The sequence below is a fragment of the Athalia rosae genome, chromosome 1 (assembly GCF_917208135.1).
Source record: "Athalia rosae chromosome 1, iyAthRosa1.1, whole genome shotgun sequence".
Lineage (NCBI taxonomy): Eukaryota > Metazoa > Arthropoda > Insecta > Hymenoptera > Athaliidae > Athalia > Athalia rosae.
This window is the reverse complement of record NC_064026.1, coordinates 21,640,885-21,666,170: the sequence shown is the minus strand read 5'-3', so window position 1 is coordinate 21,666,170 and position 25,286 is coordinate 21,640,885. Positions and strand designations below refer to the sequence as shown.

Genomic DNA, 25,286 nt, shown 5'->3' with positions numbered 1-25,286 from the left:
GACTCCAACATGTGCACCGTACGCGGTACACAGAGGAAGTATACCTGTGGATAGGGTTGGTGTACGTAAGATGTATGCAAAGCAGTTTCGTTAGATAAAAAGTTGCTGGAGTAGGTATAAGTTCGCAAGTTGGTTCGGGTATGGCTTTGGGGAGCCACGAATGGTAGTCTAGCGTACCCCCAGATAGCGTTGTATCCTTGTCTATTCGCCAGTGCAACCCCATTGTAGAACGATCAATATACGAGTGCGATGGATACGGGATGAAACTGGGGAGGAGGGAGGGGGAGGGGATGAGGACGAAAATATACAAAGTATATATATACCCATCTGAGTACATATGTCATGTACATACATTTCGCCAAATATACATATACGCGATACGTAGGCTTTAGGTCGTCGTTACAGTTTCGGGGCTTCCGCGCGTACGTCTGCGGTAAAACAGTGAAAAATAACAGCGAATGAACAAATAATTACTATTCGAAAGGCTCCGAGCCCCGGCAGCTGCTGCTGTTGCTCGTTTTGATTAGACGCAGAGCACATGCGAGGCAAGAGGTTGTATATACAGGAATACGTGTACCGTGTACGTATAATATAACTATGGACTATGACGTAAAAGCTACACGCGTGCAGCGGTTATAATTGAGCAAGAAACAGAGAGAGGAAAGAGGTGGAAAATCGGAGGGAAAAAAGTAATAATGCGTTCGCCGCGCTTCATAGCCCGAGATCGGTCAACGTTATATCGTTTCTATACGACCATCGAGGAAACGGCGCAGCGGGCGGAGAGCAAGAAACGATAAATGTTGGACAGCATCGCATTACAATTAACTCCCTGTAGTGATAGAGTTCTACAAACGAGGCAATTCATCAGAGGTAGGAACTGTCAACTACCGCCCCTGCTTCGTTTCGTTTCGTATCGTGTCGTTCGATCGCCGCGGTACGCCCGATCGGAGAGCCATTTTTTCTCATTAATTTGATTAACTAAGGATTTCATCAACTCATTGAACTCAAGGTTGAATCTACGGGGCAAAAACTTGTGCAAAACAATAGACCGGAGGGACGTACCTTAACTTGGTTCGAAAAAAAATTTCTCGCTTCACTTCACTCGGCAGTAATTCCAGCAGATTTGTGGAATTCGTGTTATCCGTAAACGCGATCACCTCATGGATATTGGGCTACCCCGGACTATTGGCAGTTGATGATAATCATGATCATCGTTATCATGGTTTTACTCGATCTATATATAAGATCCTTGGTATCTCTAAAACAGCCACCCGCACTTTTTGACTAATGGGCGAGGAACGAGATATCCGGTATTTGAATCAAATTCTCATTACGGGACTTCACGTTGAATAAACTTTATTTAGTACGGGGAAAAGATTTATACCGTATAACGGTTGAATTTATAACCGCGCTTAGGGATTGTACATAAAATATAGCAAAAAAGGGAAAGTGTCGACGATATTTTAGATAACGCCTCGTACAAACATGTTGTACACACATATAGGTACATTCGCCCCGAGGCCGAGCAATTCCTCTGGGATATGGCTCCTGTTTAAAGAGATGATAAAATGGTTCGCAAAGGTATCGATAAATACAAACCGTACGCAGACACAATTTGTACGGACTTCCGTTGAAATGCGTTGTTCAACGTCCACTGACTTTCTAACTAAATACGAACAACGTCCGATTTACCGACTACGAGCTTTTAGCCTTGAACTACCGGTTGATATAGGCTTTCGGAGAGTCAAGTTTAAACTGTAAACAAGGAGCAACCCACGCTTTTCAAGTCAGAGTTTGAAAGCCTGGGAAGTGGTGAAGACTGGAAAGTAGCCTTCTAAATTTCAATTATACCGAAAGCACGATAGCGTAAAAAGCTTCACACAGGGGCCACTTAGCCGGGGAATGTTCACCGACACGTGTTCGCGGTGGATGGGAATATGTACGGAAACTCCGAATCGCAATTATCGCTGCTTGGTGTGTTCCGATCTCCATTTGTCTTTACCAGTCTCAGCTAATTTTCTCGGAACGATCGCGAAGAGTCCGCGCATGGGGGAAATTTTCCGACTATGGTAACTATGTATATGTATACAATGCATGCACGTATACGTACGGCGTAGAATGTACTGTACGGGAGTAAGGTGCGGGCACATGTATTGGAATACATAATAATTGGCGGTTGGTATGCTAATGTCGAAATGACGGGGATTTCAAATTGGAGGAGCGACGAAATTAACGAACGAACGAACGAACGAATCACTAAATTGGTAGAACCGTCGGATTTACTCGGGGTTTCGGTCCCTACGACCTAACCCTGATGTAAAGTAAACTCGAGGAAAGTACTCGACGAACCAAAACGACGATGGTATTCAACCGAGTTGATTCATGAGCCGAATTGAACAATCAAACTGGGCCGATTTTCGTTTCTCAATTAATTATAACCCATTACAAAAGATTTCGTCGCGTTATAATCTATATAAGCGCGAAATTATATCGCGACAATTTTTCACCTCTTCATATCCGCAGCTCGACAGAATCGTCGCTTCATTATTATGAAAATAAAATATAATGGTCTCTTCGCGATCGCGACAATAATCTTTCACCTTTTGTTTCCCAATTCCTCGCCCGCGTTTTGTCCTCAAACTCGATTCAAACCTTTATTTTATTTTTGCGTCCTTCTTTCGCTTTATCTTTCGCTATGCGTACAACTTTCTCCCTCGTGCAAAAAACAAAATTCTCTATGGCCAACACGTCCAGGTGTGATATGTGAACAAGTATATCGTGCACCACCATAGCGATTCCGCGCTGCTATTTTTATCGTAAACTTGAAAACTTCACCCCGATTCAAAATCCACGAGAACACTTTGACTAACTCCGGAGATTCGAAAATTTGGTATCTTATCCACTCGGAGGACGCGTAAATTTCATGCACAAAGTAGGCTAAACTCGTCCCAAAGTGAATATCACATGGGAAACTCGCTTGGCACTGCATCCGCCAGATGTGCAGCACATAAATTCGATGTATTACTCGGATCGCTGTAGCTACAATACTGTATGTATGTAAATTATACATGTATTACACTCATACACGACGAACTTGTGCTACGATTCGAAAGAGACAAATTTTTCCCGATGGGAAACCTAAGCTCGACACTGCGAGACGTATTATACACTTACATCTTTATAGAGAAAATTTATTGTACACATAACTTTGCGATAATTCACTTCTGATTCAACGATTATCGAACACAATAATTATATATACGGCAGTCGTCGGGGCAGACGTTCTCTCTTATACGTCGTACGATTTCAACTTGGTCAAGAGCAAAATGCACTCTTTACACTATTACCACCTTGTATACGTATACCACGTATATGCAGCAATACATACCTTTTGTGTACCGACACAGTTGTTGTCCGTTTCTATCTACACGATCTTTTTGTGACCCAATACCACCGATGCTCATAAATAACGTATCATACGTCTGGGATAACGGGTGGGGCCAGCGCATTCTGCAGCTATTAATAAAGTATCCTATGGCACGAAGTACAACCTATATATATGTATACTAGGGTGATTTTTAGACAACGTTTTTTCAGTCCCGACCTGGAATTTCGTTGAATATGTCGGAAGAAAAATTCCCTGAAAGTTTCAGCCCTAAATATCAATTTCAAGTACTCTCCCAGAGTTTGGAAAGATTTTCCATTCGAAATTAAAAATTTTGTTTTCTCAAAATTCTTATACAAATGCAGAATTTTCTAACATTAGATAGCAGAAAATAATAATAAATAAATGATAGTTATGCACCGATTCCGATTTTTTTTCCTCCATTCTTTTTTTCTACTTGTTTCTTCTCTAGAACATATTCAGATTGTTAATCTGATTCTTTTTCGAGTGTGATACAGTTAGCCTGTTTCGTTTTATGTGCCCACATTTGCAAATATACATGTCTTTTTTCTTATGATACATAACTACCTTCTTTTTTCATATTCTTCTGTTTGATCGGTAGAATAGAAAAGCAAAAAAAAAAAAAACAATAAAAAAACCTGTGAAAAGGAAAGGCTTGGAATTTTTATGACAAATGGGACGTCACTTTTCACTAGATGTCAGAAACAGCGACCCGATGTTCTCTGCACACAGTATAGCACGTACATGATATATCTGTATACGTGTGCCACGTACACGAACGCACTATATATACGATACGTACCTTCATTGCACGTGGCATACCGGCATGTAATACGTGTGCTAATTACCGTCATAATTTCGAAAGAGATAAATCATAATTTGCGGTTTATGTACCATCGTATCGCTAACCATAACCAAATGAGATATTGATCGAAACAATTTTGGGAATGGCGTGAGCTAAGTGTATGATCAAGATAGTAACTATTCAAATAACTAAATCGTAGGTACGATAGGATGAGAACATCAAAGCCATCGAATAATTCTTATGATCGTAATTAGTACGGGATTTGTTTCGCACAAAGGCTGATATCACACGTTAATTTACCCAATAATTGACATCGACTTCAGTCCATACGTATGTACGACGGGTAAAGACGGCGATACGAAGGTATTCCGCATAGCGGGTCGATCATTCGCGACTATTCCGTGACGTACAAACCAATTGAACAGTGCAAATAACTACCATACCTTAAGTTGAACTGCTCGCGCGCGACGATATATCTTTATAGAATGAATAATTTGAATTGCAGACACGTGTATGAAGTCTAACAGTTTGACCTCTTTGTCTTCCGTTGTTACATCGAATAGCTTTGTAGTAAACAACTGAGTAAATATAGGAAAGCCTTCTTTTCAGGATCGATCATTTAAAACTATAGCATAGTGTTGCAGTAGATTATAGGTGTTAATTATTCATGCTCAACATTCAACTATCCGAGTATGACAAAATTTTGGACAACGTCATGACATTTTTTTTCAAATGTATTCATTTATTCATTCGATGCCAGAGAAACATCGGATGAAGGAAAGTAATTTTTAATATGAATGTGTATTACGATACGTATAGCACGGTACGGTATACGGTGATAATGCTATGCATACGTATAAACCGAGGCCCATGCCAAGTAGTTTTCCCATTTCAGTTTTCATTGTTCTCACATCAAGCAGCTAAACATTTCATGACTTTTGTATACTGTGACATATGTGCGGCATGACTATATGCATGTCTACAGAGTGAGTTTTTGAAAACTCCGAGATTGGGAGAAGCTTGATTTGGCAGATATGCGCCTGGGCTCGACTCGCGACTTCCTCATGCATTGTGAGCTGACTCTTCTCATTCTTCCCATTTTTCTCGCGTGCGGCGTGCTGACTGCATAGGACGAGAAAACCGAAAGAGGCTTTTCCCGCGCTCGGAGTATGGAATAGTGTCACTCGCTATACACATTGGTCGGTGTTCCCAAATCGCTTTTAGGACCGAAGGTGTCTAACTAGATTTTTGTCTCGTAGAAGATGCAACTTATGAAAAAACTAGTTAGACACTGACAGTCCTAAAAGCGATTTGGGAATACGAACCAATGTGTATAGACGTCAAGGACCGGTGGAAATACCGTCTGTATTTGTAGTTACGTAACAATAAACATTTCAAGTCATATATCATATGAGCATTGCAGTAACACGTATGCGCGTCTAAATACCTTTGTATGTTCCAAGTTCTGGAAACAAAAAGTCCAAGGTAATTCGCACAGTATTTACTCCGCTCGAATAAAGTAGAAAAATTTTTATACCGATTGCTTTGAGATGGTGATCTAACTCTCGTTCTGTTTTCATACCTACTCTAGTTCGGTGTTCTGAATTATTCAAACAAGCAGCCAATTCATCGCCATCGATATCGAGACTGAATTCACTCGCCTCCACTTTCCTTATAGATGAAAAATCCTATACTGTGGTATTCAAATAAACTTTTACATACGACATCGGTTTGAACAAAGGGTTGAAATAATTTATCAAATCAATCGCATCGAATATGAATTATGCCACGTATAGTGAAAATAATAATTCACGAGTATCATTCGTCTGTAAAATTTACAATCTCTTATTTCGGTAAATCACCATGAGTTTAGAAAAAATTCTATTTATCAGTGACAGGTGCATGTCGATCGTGGAAGTTTTTTCCTTCTATACGTAGATAAAATTGGACGGATGGTTGTTCGATACGTTTTTTCCTTTTTCTTTTAATTCGTTCGTCGCCAGCTCGCTTATATTCATCTAGCAAAAAGACGGCGTAGTTGCTAAGATTGATAACTATAAGATCCTCAAGTTGTTCCGGTATCCACGGCCTTTGGGCCGTCGATCGTTCCGATGATCATCACTAATTCATTAGACGCGGAGGAAACGAAAAAAAAAAACCACACCCCTCGAATATCTTACTCCGTGCAGGTCTGAGCTTTTAGGGCACTCAAATAACTTTAGGTTAGGGTTTTTCAGAATGAGAACGATAAATTTTCCGAATGTAGACATTTCGCCGATATATTTTTTCGTCTATTCAATTTAATTGATGATATTTTTCGTGAACACTGTCCGAACTTTTTATTCGATTAAACACGTAGAAAAACTCCGCACGAACGGTACGAGGTTCTGAATACTTTCATTTTACCCGAATAGCTTGATATTCGTTGAAACGCGAAGTACAGTTGTAAAATTTCAATAAACCGGTCAATTGTGCAAAGCATATAAACATGAACTTGGAGTAAAATCGCTGATCAATATACGGTCAGCCTTTTTCATCGTCGTTTTTATCGTACACGGAAAGTGCACGCGTATTTTATGCGCGTTGGATAATATTCGACGTTGATTATTGATTTTCGACCCGACAATAAGTTATCCAAAGCTCGCTTTTGGTACGGCGAAAAAATATTTTTAGACAATTTCTACACTACGTCGCAATTGATTTTCGTTCTCTGGATACATCAAATATATTCGGGTAACGTTCCGATGGACGATAAATCGACAAGGATGAGCGCAACCGATGAGGAAATTTTCAAACCTCGGGAGCTTTTCGGCCACCGGTACATTCGGGAGTGATAAGTATGTTACCTCTAGTCTTCCAGAATATCCGAGAAGCTTTTTAAGCTCCGGAATCGATTTTACCGACGGGTCTTGAAAATCTCCAGAGCTTTACCATCGGTAAAATGTTGTCTCAAGGCACTTGCAAGCTCTCGAAAAACTGAGAACTCGACATAACCGTCGAATGAAATGTAGTTGCGCTGCAAGTAGTAACAGCCCGCGTCTGATTCGGCACTCGAATCAGACGCGACTCTCACGGTAATAAGGTTCGCTTCGTTCCATATTCATCGATGGACGGAGATACTTCTTTGCTTCTTACTTAGGTTTGTCAAAAACGAATTCGATGAATTGACTTTGGCAAAAATCCAAGAATATGACGGCCAAATATCATGTTAAATTTAAAATAATTTGCGTCAATTCTCTGACGTTAGTCCGTTGAGATTGAAATCTGTTACGCCGTCTATATAGTATTAACAACGTCATGAACATCCTTGTCATCGTCAAAGATGTATATTTAATGTTTCATTGTCAGTCGTGAAAAAATATCTGTAAATATATGGACGTCGATTGAAGAGCTGGAAATATTCTTATCGCAAAGTTATCGGGATAATATCGTCGCTGCGCATTTAGCTTTGATTCGCATTTGGTTTACTACGAACGTACAATTTGCAAATTGCTTCGCATTCGATATCGCTTCATCTATTCTATTTTATATCTGCTCTTCCTCCGGATGAAATGGATAACCTTGAGGTTACAGCTTGTGACAATAACGCTGTACTACAAGGTTTATACCGTAGGTATGTACTAGAGCTGACATAGTTTGCAAGGTTGTTCCGACAGTGCGCGATAAATACATCTCGGTACCAATAGTGATTTGGATAGCATTCGTTCTATACATTATCACTCACCCTAACGCCTTGGTGCTGATGAGCGGTGTCTTCAGATTCAGGAGTCCGTTCTTTTTAACGGGTTGCTGAATCTGACTGCCTCCAGCGCCGTTTTCAGGTTGTTCTTCGAGATCACCATCGCGCTGCTTAGACCTTCTAGCCCGCAGGTAAAGCCAGGCAGCTAAACCTAGACCCAGAAGAATGGCCACGGCGCCCACCGTTCCGAAGACAGCCGTAAGGATTACGTCTCTTCGCTCCATTCCCACCTTTAATGCAAAATCCAAATCATAAGATAGGAGAATGAAAGTAATACGGGGGAACGAATATGCCTATTACCTACGCGTAAGGTTGTCAGGGAGGATTTACACTAGCGAGTCTTATAATCCCATAAAAAAGCGACGAATAAATTGACACGCCCATGTAATTAACGTCGACAATCGCGAATATTTCGGCTGTTGATGGTACCATAATTTTGATTTTAGATCGTGGCAAATTGGGTGAATTGCAAACAGTTTTTTTTAAAAGATTACCCAACGCGTTCGTCAGAAGAAAATTGTAGGGTGAAAGGAATAGGATTTGGATAAGCATGTACCCGCAACATTGGGAAGGTATGAGGGATATATTCATTCGACAAAACAGAAAAAAAAGATGAAGAAACGAATCCAAATAGAATTACAATATAAGGAGAAAACGATGCATGACCGAGAAACTTCTCGAAGGTGTCGTGAGATGCGAAAGATTAAAAGTGGGAGTGTCGCAAAGTATATCGAGCAACATGCGTGAAATTGCGCGAAAATTCAAGACATCATGTTACTAGGATGAGGTAATGGAGTAACTGAATAACGATGGATAGAATATGAGCACTTCTCTGCTGTTTTTTCACCCTCGGAGTAGAGAAGTTGCCGTTTTTTTTTCTTTAATCGAAGAAGTTGCTGATAAGAAGAGACGCCATTTTAAGCCCATTATGGGAATATATGGCCATGGTGACTGAGTAATCTCTATAAATTTATGAGTACATGTGACCTTGTATAATATTTATCACGTTCGAGTGACAAAATTATGTCAATAAACTCCAACTCCGAGGTACATCGAACGACGATCTATGATACTTTGATCACATAAACTGCCTTCTCACGTTAAACCAACTCGTAAAAAGAGAAGAGAAATAAACCAACTAGAAAAAACAGCCAAACAAAAATATCCATAAAAACTTTCTCATAGATATTGTATCAAAGCTTTCAAGCAGCGCACATCATCCACGACAATATCTGTAGATATGTGTACCATTCGTGCCATTTGGGGGGGTTCGCACTCTTTAAAAACCATATAAAAATCGTCGCAGATTATGGCACGCACAATATTCACGAAATTCACCGTACGATCACGAAGACATAGGATAATCATTATTGTTATAAGGTATACGTAGTTATAATCAGAATGCTAATTTCATCGTCTGTGCGACATAGCACGCTATAATTGGCACGTGAGTATTCCTCGACTGATTGTTAGCGTTTCGCCTGAGAATAAACGTATGAACTTTAGCCCCAGGCTGCAGGAACGCGAGTCGTTTTGCATTTCTGACTCCCCGTCAGGTTGTTTACTTGACAGAGCTCTTTGACTTTGTTCAGAAAATTACTAACGCTCATTTGCTGATTGTGTCGTCGCCGATATAATTTTTTGATCTTTGCAACCCGCTCGAACAGTAAGTACATCGCACGAGGATCATGTAATTAGAAAGAGTATCGATGAGATGCGTTTATAGATGCGTCTGTTTATTTTGAGTTTTCGCTGAGGGGAGAAAATAGGATAAAACACGAAGCCTCGCCGTTTTCGAAATGGAATTTCAACTTTTTCGTCCCCCATTGCATCTGAGAGGATCGGTCCCGGATTCTGAATCAACGGATCAAACGTTATTCCCGAAAGCACCCTGTTCGCTAAAAGCTTTTTTTTACCCGAAACAGCAAACACTTAGAAATACGGTAAAAAACCGCGAGTAGAATTTTTGCGGTAAACTGCCAAAGTTTAAGTATTCGTTGTAATTATATTTCTTTTTCTCGTTATTTTATAACATTCCTATAAGTCTATCCCGTAGAGGTTTTGAAATAACGTAGCCACCTGGCCATGGCTAGACGTTCAGCGGGCAAAGTTGTTTTAAATTCTAGAATATGTTTTCTCGAGCCAGAGTGAATAAGACATCGTAGGTATACAATATGGATTTCTGACACGACTAAAGCACATGCAACGGTATACCTATACCGCCGCTAAAAAGCCTACACACATATATTCTATTTATGAACATCATCGGAAAAAGCTCTTCTCTTCTTGCCTCATGTATATCTCGTCCTATCTCTGTACGACATGCATGTGCATCGAAACAACTAATTTTATCGAAGTTCCTGACACTGTACCGATCGAATGAGATTGGATATCCAGGTTCACTTATCCGCGGGATTTTCTCCTACCTTGGATATAGATAAGCATGTATCCATATTTTTAATCCTGGAATTACTCGAGCATGTGCAGCTAACGAATTTCAAGATTTCGAAGTGATTGGCTGTTACTCAACATATCTCCATTCTATATTCATCATTGGCGAGGAACGCCAATATCGGTTATCCCTATGGCCCGTATATGAAACTCGTTGATGATTTTCGCAACGCGATTATCCGCTCGAGCCTTTCATGTCAGAATAATATGCGGGTGTATCGCGATACGATCAACCCAGGGATTTCGGAGAGACATGATTAACATTTTGCGCAAGCCGTTGGAGTTTAGATTTTTAGATCCTAATTAAATGATTTCAAGGATTTCAACTCTCGCAGAGAGATAGCCACGCGGGAGCCGAGCGCTAAAACCTGAACTGCACCCAAGTATTTAATTAAAAATAAAACTATACCACAACCGCGTTATAGCAAGGGGGCCAACTTTCCAGCCGGGTTGTCCCAAGGGACGATGAATTTCAGAAACTCAAGCTGTGCACAATGCGTAAAAATTTTTTCCTCGAACGGTCTGCTGCGGTTTTTTTTTTTTTTCTCTTTTAAATCTTATTACCACGTTTGGGTGAATCTCACACGTTTTCACACGCATATACGTGGTACTTTTAATGGAAATTTCTCGCGCACGTCAGAGCGTTGCTCAAATCATAAGGTGATGCCAATTAATTATTAAATTACGTGCAGGACATGGTGCAGGCGAGCTAATATTTTCAACGTTGTATCGATCGCGTCGAAGTAATGTACCGGAGCTACCTTGGTGCCGGGTGGTCAAATACTTGGGTACGTTCAAACCAGCTGCGTTAGGTAATCATCATGGCGAATACCCAATGAGTAGACCGTTTTGTAAAATTCTATGGAAATTAGCCGCTGTTTTTTTTTTTTTTAAATTGCCGCGTCACCATGTCCTCAGATTTTGGTTTCGTCCTGGAATTGGCACGAAAACAAGACCTATTCAACGAGAAAACGTGTTACATACAATTAAGTTAGATGGAAAAAAAAAAAAAAAAAAACAATGCACGTGTAATGATATCACGTATGCGTTACAGTTCTTCCCAAATTGGATCCTATATATTGGCTGCGTTCAATATCATCGTTGCGCAGAGATCTAGATACGAAAGCCACTTGAAGAACAACGTTATTCTATTTCAAAAGACAAATAGGACACCAGTAAACGCGAGACAAGACGGTGGACTCCGGTAACCGCGTAACCTAACATATGGATATGTATACTAGGGTGGCCCAAAAAATATGGAAAATGGCAAACGCTAGAATTTTTCCAACGATCAATCACAGGTTGTTATCTGCATTATTCCGTGATGTTTTGGGTTATTGCCTGAGCTCTAAAGTAATTTTGAAAACTAAAGAAATTTTTTTGAACAGCCTTTTTTGAGCAATGATTTTCTATCCTTCCCAAACGAACACCATTTCGATGAAATCTGAAAACATCCACCATAATCTGGCGAATGATTTAGAATAACTTTACCTTTTCGAAAAATTTGGACAGGATATTTGTGAATTTTTACGGCACAATCTATATATATTTTCTTCTTCCCACACCGAAACGAGAATATTACAGGGAAGGTTACGTTTTCCATGGCCTGTAAATCCCTGTACTGAGCTTTTCTGGCGTCTTCCATAAACCTCGCGCAGCAAACCGATAGATATTCCATGTGTCTAGAAATATCGGTTGTGTGCTCGAAGAGTCAGTAATCGAAAACTAATCCGAGAATATTACATGTATAAAAGGGTGAAAAATAAGAGAATGCAAACGGTTACTTCCACTTTTCCGGTTGCTTCCGATTTGTTTTATTGATTGTGAGTTTAACGCCATGTTGGATCGTCATGAGCTCTACAGAGACACGGATGGGTTGAGGATGTGACGCGAGCAGAATCCCGTGATTGGATAATGAGTAGAGAGTAATTTGCTGATTACAGTAAGAAATCCAAGTAATAAGAAAATTAGATTCGGTATGTACGGAGTATTATGACAGTGCGTAATTTCACGGCAAAGAAAAAATTTCAGGTAAGACGTGCCGGATGGCGGTTCTGATACAAAAAAATGACTTGTCATCATTTTTGATCTTTTATATCTTGGTAATTCTCAAGGAAATGCTGGCGGCGTATTCTCAAATATTTATTGAATGTAGCTGCCAAACCGTATTACGGGTGGTATTGATTTTTGTCGATGTTTGCTTGTCGTACATGGGGTACGGCCGAAAAGGTCTGTATGAACATGTATGAATGATTCGAATGAATAATATGTACAAAAATTGCACGGACATTCGTCTTCTCACAAAGTCTGATTCTTCTTTTTATCCGTATAATCAGCTAATGCTTTTTTATTTATATTTTCGAGTAAAATTGATCGGTACATAGATACGCGTACCTATTTGTTACGAATATAAGATTACTCGTCATTTCTTTGAGTCATCTTTGAAAGAAGTTCCTCAAATTAAACTTTATTGATCACTCGAAACGTGGGGTACAATATAATCCCATAAAAGCACCTCGACTGCAAAGAAACATCGCCAAGTACATCAAATTAACTTTTCCATATCAAATCGCCACCGAAAAGTCGTCGATTCGAGATAGTAGGACTTGGTGTGCTTTTTCGAAAAAAAAATCCGGAATGTTCGCATGGCAATATACCGTTAACCCACCAAGGACCACGTACTACCATTTTTTATTTTATTTTTTTTTCAAATTCAATTTAATTTTTCTGTTGAAATTTTTTTCACAATTCTATATTCTTTCGATTGATAATTCGATTTGTTGTGCGTGTTTATTCCAGTCTTCATCGGTACTTCTGTGCATGACGTAAAATTACATGTACTTGGCACAATGATTGATTTGGATTCTTTTTTTCTCCAGAAAACTTAATTTTACGGCTATTCTTGACGAACGTGTTTTTGGTGGAAATTGATATGGATAAATTAATATACTTCGTGAAGTTCTTTGCATTTGAGAAGCTTTTTTGGGATTCCACTACTTTTTGAATGTTATCCACTCTCCTTTCTCTACTGCTTTTACGGGCTCATAGGAATAGAGCTCCGGAGACGACGACGACGACGGTGAAAAAAATATTTGATCATAGAACGGGCTCAAGCGTTGATAACTATCATGAGATCACATCTCTCTGAACATCAATAGCATTGAAATTAGGTTCAAAAGAAAGCTTCGCTGCAATTCATATTGCGAAAATTTATCCAAATATCTCAAAATACTGATGATTTAGGAGATACCTAATAAAAAAGTTGGCCCTACAGCGCTTTTCCTATCTTTTAACTGTACTCGGTTGCCGTCCGGTGCTTTTTCAATGCCCTTGGTTCCGAGGCTATATGTATTATATGAATGAATCTCGCTTTCTCACTTGAGTAGAATAACTTTATTCGAACCATTCGTATGATATGGAATAACGTTATAGTTCCATCGAGTTAAAAGGTGTTCGGAGAACGCGTCGCTTCATAGTCGGACTTCTAGTGGTAATTATTAATTAGAGAGAGGCCGTTATCCTGACCCATCTAATTTATTCCCTCCCACTCCTCGCCGATAAACAAACACAAACATTCGCTCTCCCGGTTCGAGCCCCAAGGTTGTTCCCTACCTCGAAATTATGGAAATATGAAAATGCTAGGTCAAAAAAAGGTTGATTGCAACCCATCGTTCTCGTATAGTCCTGCAGATACCACAAGGCACAGGGAATATTAGTATAGAAGGAAAGAACAACATCATACTCAACGAAAAATCGTTTACCACCCGCCGCAAGATATTATTCTTACAAGCAAAAATTACCGACTTTTTTGTATAAATATACAGAGTATCTCTGACAATTTATATCTTTTCGTTCCCTCACTCTTTCGTCTTTTTTCCTTTGTTCAATTTATTTCTGTGTCTTTTACGTTTTTATCTTCTATTTTCTGTTTCAAATGATCTTTCAAATTTCGACGAAAGAAGAGACGCTGAATACCTGTAAAATCAACACCGTTCAATGCTCGCCCACTCCATTCCAATTTGGCGGTGTATGGATTTTGGCTGTACACGTCCAACCGCAGGTGTTAATGGAACGGAATAATTGAACTTTGGTCAAACGACTCGGACCGATGATTCAATTGAATATGATGACGCGTCATGTCGTGCTTAATTTTTCCATGATCCTGAAGCTCTCTGCACCGATTCAGCAATAACATATCTAACCCTATGGGTCAAAAGTTATTTCTCTGGTCATTCGGCGTACGGTCAAACATCGTACCCCCGCACGAACAACAATACGAAACAACGAATATATTTTATATATTTAGGAAAACGAGGCAGAAATAATACGATATAAATAGGCGGTTATATACTCGTCGGTAAACAACTGTACTTTCCGAGCAAATGAAGTAATAAATATGTAATTAAAGCAGTCGAATAAAAATTAGATTCATCGTTAAATCGCTGCGGTATTCATTTTCATACTGACATTGAAATTGACGTTGATTTTCCATATCCTTTTTATTCTACAAATCCTATCAACTTTGCGAGTTTCATATGACTACGCAAAAACGACTACGATTAAACTGAAAAATCTGATGGTTGATGAACTTTAGCTTCTTCTTTTGCGATGCATGTAACATAATTTGTACAATTTTTTCTCTCTCTTTTTTTTCCTTCATTAGAACAAACCGAATTATTTTACCTACTTCAACAAAGAGGAGGATAGAATACGTAAGGCATTCTAAAATAATTGTTCTATTAAATTATAAAGTTTGGAGTACAAATAAAGTAGACAAATTGCTCGATGCCGGATCGACATAAACCAGGTAAATAAGTTGCCTGTGTGTGCTTCATTTACCTGTGTTTAGAACGCAAATTTGCCTATAGGTAACTACCACTGTGTCTTATATTTGAGAAATTCCACTATACGAAACCGGAAATCCGTTGTTCACATCACTCGTGATTTTTCTCAAAGTTGGTGATGTTGGCGGTTCGATTATTGTGAGGAACTTCATCGGAATCATATAAAAATTTTACTCTTCACCGACTGTAGTCAGGCATAGAAAAAACTCGTATAATTTCACATACTTTTTAATGCTACCTCGCGACTAATTCTATTTCTGCCGAGCCTGGGGTGTTAGATGGGATACAAAGGGTATATTCAGCTTTTCTCATTTTCGATATTTCGAGTGACTCGCGCTGTAGGTATCTGTTGGTCCGACCATAGCATATCTAACTGACCATGATTCGCAATTCTCAAAGGAAACGTCGTCGCGTACTCCTTTTTGTAGAACAGGCAACGGCTGTCAGTGTCAAGATGAAAGAAATTAGTTTTACAGTTATATTCTTCATTCATTCGGCATCAGTGTGACTATGGAGATAATTCGATAGAGCGTTTCTGCGGGACCCATTTCCCCTTTCTTTCATAGAAAAATATATGAAACCAGTCCTGAAATCATAGGAAACTTGTTGAAAAGAAAATTCTTCTTCAACGTACATATGTATAGTGGATATCAATTGTCCTACAGAGTCAGAGGATGTTGTGCATGATATTAGCACGATGAAAGAATCAATCGCATTTCATGGGAGTGTCATGTCATCTGGCGAGAAAAAATTCGGCTCAATATGCATTCAATATACGCTGAAAAGAGGTCGTCCAATCATATGGATGAAGAGGCGCGAGCCCTTGTATTCGTATTTATTGAAGCCGATGAATACCTACATCATAATACGTATATGCCATCGATACCACATAAATAACATATAGATTGGCGATTGTTGCGCTATCGCAGCACGGAAACGAGAAAAAAGCTCAAATTTAGTCAAGAAATGTGCTCGCATGGGATTTCTAAATAATTCGCGATAATGCGTTGCTATACAAGACTGTGTAACAGTCAGAATTAACGAGTCTGGCGTTGGAACTGGAAATCGGATATCGAGTCGGATATCGCTTATGAATAGGCGAATCAAGTTTCTCCTTGATTTTCGTGGGACAAAGGTTAAGCGAAGAGTAGGTGTGGGTGGCGCATTCATGATAAGGGACATAGTGCGGAGAGGACTGAAAAAATATTTATTCTACATCGTAACACACAAAAAATGAAGTAGGAAGAAAAAGATCGAAGATATAACGGTCGAGAGGCGCAATTGGAATATTTTTTTGATTCGCCATTCCAACAGGTCAACGAGATATTGTACGTACAATAAATATAATACGCCTGAATTATCGTACGACTGTTCGGTCCTGTGCGTTAGCAATTTTTCCGGAATTCCTCCTGTATTTTCAGATTTATACATCTGTGTCACCTGACTCGATGTTTACAATAACTATAGGAAATGAAAGTGGAAATAAATCAAAGCTACCGTCTGTTTGAATGGAATCGTACACGTATTGCAAAATTGTCAGCTGATGACGAGCTATTTTATCCACCCTGATGCAGTTGTCATTCAGTCAAGTTGGTATTTATTTATGATGGAAGAAAATTGAAAATTGAATAAAATAAATAGGTTAAATAACGCACAATTATTCAAAGACGTACCGCGTTACTTTTCTGTGGATGAATTCGTAAATTATTTCTTGCTAAAAAATACGACTCTCCTCTGAGCCCCAAAAAGGAGTTGGAGTATTCCGCTAAGCGGGGAATTCCCTCGTAGGGTATAAATATTCAATGGGAGGTAGACACGGAATATTTCAGGAGACATTTTATTCATTATACGAATTAATCATTCTGTCTCTACTTACGTGAAATCTATATGGATATGAGGAATTAAAATCGATTTTCTTACGGCCGGGGTATGTGTACAGCTGTATACGTGCATACGAATGTACCGACGACAGTATGCGCATATTCCCTCACTGTTCAAACTATGATCTTAAACAACAGCGCTGGCAAAACAAGGCGAGCGTGGAATTAGTTACTAATTATTCATGGCGTCCATACTGACGGCATATTTATTAATAAACACGGTAACCGCACCGAATAATTTTGGCCATACGTTTCCAAACTATGCGGAACATATCAATATCGGCGACGTGTACGCGATATCCGTTTGGATCGGTTCGATTAATCCGTCAATTATAGTTCGAAAACTTCTGCCTTTGAACTCTCTCTCCGAAAAGGACTTTGATAATTAGCGTTCGTCAATATACGATTTCACGACTGTCGATGACAGACGGATACGGATAAAAGAGAATTGTCGCATTCATGAACTCGGTATTAAATCACACGGTGTTCGAAACAATAGAAATGTATAGGTGATATGATGGATATGGTGATATCGAATAGGTCACTTGATTCTTGATTTGGAGGGCAAAAATTTCACTGATTGCACATATCGATCAGGTTTGTCGATACCTTTTTTTAAGGTGAAAGGTGCTGATACGGTTTCCAAAAATCGATAATACATCGAATTTTCGGATTTCAGAAATCTCAGTCTTGAATTCCTGAGAAATTGCCGAACTCGCACTTGGTAAAGAATTGTATCGAACTCAGAGATGTGTACATGCGTTCTCCCAAAAAGTCGCAATCCTGCTAGAAGTCTAGGTATGTGACAAATTTTCATTGTCACATACAATACTGCAGGCTTGACATTTCGTTCGTACACATTCCGCGCATATACCGGTGTTACAGTAGCTCGAAAGAATTATAAAAATAATCCAATGTTGACGATGAAATCACGTTGCCGTAAGATTAATGAAATAATAAACGGGGTTACGTGAAGTTCACAAACAGGGAGCGAAAGGGAGAGGGATAGGGAGAAAGAGAGTTCTGAAAGAAAGGTGAAATGAGAACCTACTTTTTTGGTTCCGAACCGTTGACCACCGATTGTCTTTAATTTCAGAGCAGGTGCTAAATTAACTGGGGACAAAGAATGTTGAAAGTTACAACTATGGGGATTCATCGATGCAGAAAATCCGCCCGGCGATGGATGCCAATCAGAAAGAGGGAAACGGTAGAAAACAAAGGAGAAGAAACGTGAACAAAATCATTGCAAGGATAAGAAGAAACAGTACCAAGTCAATTGATAATGGATTAGATACTTACAACTTTTCGGGCTCTAACAGCCGGATCCGCGGCCCTTGGTGGGCCCTTGGCGTTTGGGTCCAGTTCCGAGAAGTACTGGCCCACGAGTCCCATGTGGACCATATTTTTGAATGCCTTATTATTCCGACTGTCTTGAAGCACGTGATTTATTTGGATTTCAAGTTTTGTAAGCGTGCGAAAGAACCACTAAACAGAATTTGATCCCTCCATACAGTCAAACCATAATGAGTCAAAAAGGTTACACAGTGGTATTGCTATCGTGAATTCGTCGACAATGAATACAAATTTCAATCCAGCCCGAAGGCAATTAATCCTAATCACAACGCTGAAGGTTCAATGAACATCGACGTTCGTAGTAAAAAAAATTATACCTGTACCTCGACCTATACACCAAATGTCGCAGTGAATTTAGAAGCATGAGAATAAATATTCAGATAGTCAGTAACACGTTATCAGTACGAAAGAGTTCGTATTATTATAAAATGAATGTATTCGGATCAAAGTAAACTCCAATCACGATACAATCGGCTGTGGCAATCGAATAAAATATTATCTGGAAAAATGCTTCCGGTGGAGATAAAAAATTCCGATAAAAATAAGACAGCATTACAACTCGACTTAACGATTCGTTCGAATGGTACTGATCACGAGTGACCTGAGGACCCGAAAGGCTGAGATACCGATCAAATATCAGGAATACGTATCACTACGGTAAAATCTTTGCAACAAAATCTAAGGGTTGATGGATCAAACCGTTAACGCTCGTGCAATATCTTTTTTATAAAAAATAACACTGCGTCAGATCAGGCTGAAAAATTCACGATAGGCCTGAAGAGCTTGTGAGATATTGTAACGAAAAAATAAAGTAAATGAAAAATAATCACGTTTCAAACCTGAGGGTTTGCGCACGATGCCGCTGCTACCAGGACCAACACCAACTTGCTCTCGGGGAATGTTGGCAGAAATCCGCACGACGCTGCAAACTTCGAGTAAACTCGGAAACGTTCGGCTATCGGAGGGTGTCACATCACGCATAACGCCATGACCCGCGTAACGCGAAGCTTTGCTTTGTTTATTTACGTCATGTGACACCTATGCTGTGATATTCGGTTCGATCACAACTATGATTATTCATCGACTCTGATTCCTTCGTATAGGCCTGCTCGAGATAACACTACGCACATCTCGATTGCATAAGTAATCATCGACAAACGGTACTTGTCGGAAATGACAAATGAAAAAAGTTTTCAGCCGCAGCACAAACTTTTGAACCCTCTCATAATTTGGATATCGACGAGGAATCGTCAACAATCAGCGCTGATTGTACTTCGCAAGTTTTGGAACTTGAAAACTGCATACATGAATAATGTATCTGTTCAGATGTCTGGTCCGTCCAAGTTGAGACCTCAATTGACGATATCTATATATTCAGCAAATGAAAATCACGGGTAGATGTAACAAGAGCGAATAAAACTTTCGCAAGATATTACGGTTCATTGACCGGGAGGCCGTGACAAATTTTTGACGACGTCTAATGCCCGTCTGCCAACTGAATTACTTCCATATTTCGTAATTTGCTGTAAAAAAGTGCAATAAAAAAAACTCCATCCTTGTTACATTTTTGTAGGGCTGTAGATAGAAAATGTCTGTAAAGTTAGTTATATAAGAATTATTGATGCCCGTCTGCCGATAATGACATCATTTTCTACCATTTCAAGACGGGCATCGATTGATAATTTTACTCATATTTTATAAACATTCTTTATCTACAGCCATACAAGGATGTAACAAGGACGGAGTTTTTTTTTATTACACTTTGCTACAGCAAATTACGAAATATGGAAGTAATTCAGTTGGCAGTCGGGCATCAGACGTTGTCAAAAATCTGTCACGCCCTACAGGCAGGTGGATCCAGGATAAGTTGAGAACTTTATTCCGCCGCGCGTACGTCGTTCAACTTTTGGAAGAAACTTGGTTGGTATTCCTACATTTTGGATGATAAACTTAATTAGGTAGATTGGAATAGTAGTCTTTTGCTCACAATCACTTGAGTCATTTTTAGGCGATATTTTTTTTCTTTCCTACCTGAAAACTTGATACTTTAGTGAAAAAATGAATGTCACCGTTGGATAAAAATTCCAAGTGAATCAGAGGCTTCGCTCATCCAAAAGTTTAATTTCCCGGAAAACAATCAGAATGCTGCTGGATCAGACGGGCACCTTGGATTTGGATTCGACTAACTGACACACATTTCGAACCTTTTCAGATGTATCATAAGTTTGCACAGGCCAGATTTGCTCCTCAGCGATTCGAACGAGTATAAATAATGTTGTACAGAACTCGAATCATTGAACTTTTCGTTGCTGATTAAGTACAAGGCACAGAAAAGCACGGATCTTCAGGAATTACTTTGAAATAATCATCCCGCATCATACTATGCTGAAACGTTGGCATTTGGACTTTCTGATGGGTCGCGTTTTTCAACTTCCCGAGGAAGGGTCATTTTGTTAAAAAAAAACTCTACAACCGGTATCATGGTATGTCAATTATTAAATATACGCGCACGTATACGGAAATATTCCCTCGATAATATATTAACTGAATGAAAAGGTTGAACCATTGACTATCTACAAGGTCGTTTGTTACGTGAAGTACCCGGCAAACATACACCTGACATTGAGATGAAATCAGTCAACACTTTATATGCTGCTAGAGGCCGCAGTTTGAGCGCAGGAAATGGAAGAGAACAAAGAGAAATTAAAAAATAATTAAATTTTTTTTTTTTGGCCAATGTTCGGCAAATGAATACAGTTTCACAAATTCGAAAGTTCATCTCGTTCACGATATAATGAGGGCTTATATCATGCTCGTTTTTGCGAAGTGTAGCGGTGAAGGACCATTTCGTTTCGACACGTCCGCGTCATGGGTACATACCTGACTCTTTTACTAATTGCTGAAACGTACGTGTGTTATGTGTTGAAAGCAAGAATACAGTGTGAATTTCGCGTTGAAAATATGAAAAGAAATGTTTTGCTCGAGTGATTTCCTACATAAATAATGGAGTGTCCTGAAAACGAGCGTATCAAAAATCGTGATACTGCAAAAATTATGATTCAACGCTTTATTGGGAAAGCCAGCTGATTAGGACGTGAATTGTGTTTTGTATTATACACGGAGTTAAAACGCGGTGTTGTTGTCCCGTCTGGTGTAATTTTGATGGTAATAAATTATTAAGTCTAATCATGCGATGGGTGTAGTCGAGAAACAGAAGCTTTAATAAGCCTTCGTCAAAATTTACGAGATTTTGAAAGCCTTAAATATGTAGTTCGTACCTCGATTTGATCTAATTTCTCAGACAGACGCTCTGGGTGTTCCATGCTCGTTGGAAATTACCCCATTACAATCGTCCCACTGAATAAAATACGATGAAACCTACTCGACCCTGTTGCGAAAATTTACTTGCTAAGATAGTTTATTAGTTCGTTTATTTATTCATTATATTATTTATTTATTTTTTCTTCATTTTCTTCGCTAGTGCGCCTCATACCTACCATTTATTTCACAATAATTTATGCGCGAAAAAGTCGAGCATACCTGAGAAAACAAACACGAATGACTGCGACAGCACTTCAAGTGGAAAACGGCATAAGTGCTCTGTAATATGCAAGAAAACGTAATTGACTTTCCTCTCACATTGCAAGAGTATGCCCTGCAAAAGTGAGGCAAAGAAAAGAACTTTGAAATTATGGATTCTCGAACAAAATGTGATGCTGAAAAAAAAAACAAGGTTTTTCAGAAAATCTCAACTTATCGTTAGATTTTCGTCACTGATCAGATCTCATTTGAACACCGGTGACTTGATTTTTTGTTTTATTTTCCCCACGTTTAGGAGATACACCGCTGTGCTGAAAAATCGATCGAAACGTTTCTTCATAAGTTTCCAAGTATTATGCGAGAACCGGGAACAGCTACGAACGAGAAACTGCGCCCGAAGGCTTTGCATCTTCAGCGTAGTTTAGTTGGAAGATGAGCAATTCAAACATATCAAGTTGGTATCGTACCGCGGCATAAATTACATGGAACGATGAGCCAATTCCCCGTTTTACCTTGTCACGGGAAATCGATTCGTCGCTGGTGTGAAACCCATCAATTACTCTCACAATATCTGTGTGAATTATCGTAATTCTTTGAGTCTGCAACACACGTCACGCTCGGAACCTTCACGAAAGTAGATAGGAGATGAAGTTGAGCAATCATGGTAGCTGCAGAAATAAAGAGGGAATAAAAAAGAAAGAGCGAGAGAGCGAGAGAGCGAGAAAGCGAGATGTGGGAAACAGATAGCCGAATAGAAAGCGAATGGCTGCAGGAGCGAGACCCGGCCGGCCAGCACGCGAGGCCTGGGCGCCGTAGCGGCTGACCCAACGCCGAGCCGTACTACTGAATCCGTTCGCCACGCGCTGTTTCTACTACGAGGAGTTTTAATACGTTCTCGCAAATATGCGGAGCGGTGGTAATGAGCCAGCCGGAGAGGAGGATTAACGCGAATCTTGTACCGTACTACTTTTTATAGTCCCAAGTGTACACGGCACAGAAGCGGTTTTGAAGTAGAAGTTTTTATCATTTTTACGAGTGAATAAACGAATGCATAAACGCCAGGCAATCACGCGCTTACGCACGCTCGCTCGCGTCTCGTTTCAAAATATGTTCATCCCGTAATCATTGGAATTTAATAATTTTCTTTCTTATTAAATGAGAGGCTTTTTTACGGTCAAGTTCGAGGGATCGATGATGAATCGCAATATTGACAAAAATTCGATCAATTATAAATCGAAGCCAATGAATACATGAATCTGTGGAATGAAATTTTTTTCGGTATCAGACAACCCAAAAAATAGCTGCCAGACGCTGTGTCGAAGAGTATAATAGTTTTTGGAAATGATTCTTTGATGGATACTCGTTGAGTTATGCATACGATTAAATATTCATTCATTCCTTGTTCCGAAGTACAAGTTCATAGCGCAAGCTTGTAACGATTTTTGACCCTGTACCTGATTTTCACCTACGCCCTCATCCGGAGGCGGTCAGACCCTGAAACTTTTGCAAAAGCTCGCTCTGCTTTGGAAGCTTTTACCTCGTTCGGAAGGTTTTCGGAGCTTCTCACCAGGTGGCAGGTGGCGGTTCAATCCTCACGGTAAAGTGACGGACGGTTCTTATACCGACGAAGGCAAACTGGTTGTAAAAATTTTCGGTAAACGGTAAGCACGAAATATTCGAGGAGTAGATGCGCACAAAATTGTTCAAATTTGTTCCGTGACTATACAATCAATACCACGTTTATCGGCTGCTTAACATTTTTTTCAACTTCGAACAAGACTGAATAAATAAATAACCATTTTCGTTCATTATGATCCTTCTCCAATTTCTTATACAAGGTAAAGATTGGAAGATTGGAGAATGTGTCAGTCCAAAACCGAAAGTGGGTAAGGAAACTTTAAAGTCTTGAATAAAGTGAGAGAGTTTGAAAACTTTCGCATAGATTATACTGGACGAGCTTTGCAGGCGAAATTGCACGGGATTAGATTGAAGTTTTTAATGAGTATAATTTTGCGATCATTTTCACGACGGCTTTGATTGGACTCGAAATCGTTGAAAAGTCGCACCGCGCACCTCGCACCCCGCACTAGCCAAAGTCATTCTCTCTTACATTGATCCATTTCTTTGTTCTGCACGATGATAATTCCGTACAGATCACAGAATCAATACTTATTCAATCTCCATAACTTTTCGAATTAATGTATAATCCTGCGCTTATGCGATTTGCATAAAAATTGCTGGGTCGTAACGAATGCATCAGGCATATTCTATTCGTCGCTGGTCGTTTTGATTTTGTTGGAACACGAAATTTTTTTCACGAGTAAGACTGATGAGGCTGACTAATGCGCACGACGATAAAGTTTTCGCTAAAGTAGATCCGACTAGACGTAAAGCAAATGTATTACTTAGCTGTACACGCAGTATATGCAGAAAAGTTTATTGTGAAAAGCGAAATATAGTTTGGACCGTTTCGCTTGGAGTTATTGATGAGTTTTCACACGTTATAAATAAATGCGTAAAGCGCGATACACGTCCAATCTCATTTATACAATTTCTCCTCTATTACACATTTCACACGTTAATTATGCGTTTTTTTAACCATGCCGAGGCAATTTACCGTGCTCATATATCTATACGTAGATAAAAATCAATAATCATTTTAGCAGATATACATAATTCCCATATAGTCTGCAGTTCCATTCGTACGTGACAATTTGCACAATTTGACGTCCGTTTATCGCGAAGGAACACAATACCGACGCAGTTATCACGTACGAGATAATTGCAGTGTAAAGCTTTTGCAATTGACTGGTATTAACGGAGATACACGCAGGAATGTATCTACATTACATAGATATACGGTTAGGTCAAAATAGACGGCAATGAAATAATTCGAGCATGTGATCGATCGCGGTTAAAAGGTGAGGAACTCAAGGCCTTGAAAGTTTCAAAGGTACGGGGAGGCGGCAGGGGGAGGGGCACTGTAACCTATCACACCCAACCGGAATTAAAACTGCTCCAGTTTTCCAAGCGTAAAATTAAAATTTCATCGCAATCCTAGCGAGCTGAAAACAAAGAGATATAGAATATTTAAATGAAATAAAATTACAAATGCATGGTTCGACGATTCCAGTATGTGTAAAAACCGTTACGTTCGATTGGAAATAGATGTATAACATACGCTGCTGATAAAACGCGTTGAAAACATTGCAATACACGATGTGGGATCAACAAATCTGTATAGTTGCGCGTTTTCGGTGAAACACCA

The 25,286-nt window shown here is 39.4% G+C and overlaps 1 protein-coding gene across 4 annotated transcripts in view; it reads right to left on the bottom strand.

Moving 5' to 3' along the window:
• LOC105691393 (synaptotagmin-7) overlaps window positions 1-25,286 on the bottom strand; it is a 169,508-nt gene that overhangs the window by 86,951 nt on the left and 57,271 nt on the right. For 2 of the 4 annotated variants that reach the window (XM_012409835.3, XM_012409834.3), the window contains exon 3: window positions 7,936-8,180. In XM_012409835.3, the coding sequence (XP_012265258.2) occupies window positions 7,936-8,174 (239 nt within the window). In that variant the 5' untranslated portion in view covers window positions 8,175-8,180. Of the gene's footprint in view, window positions 1-7,935; window positions 8,181-18,424; window positions 18,611-19,317; window positions 19,375-25,286 lie in introns of those variants that run through there. The other 2 variants (XM_048657758.1, XM_048657757.1) reach the window with 2 other exon arrangements.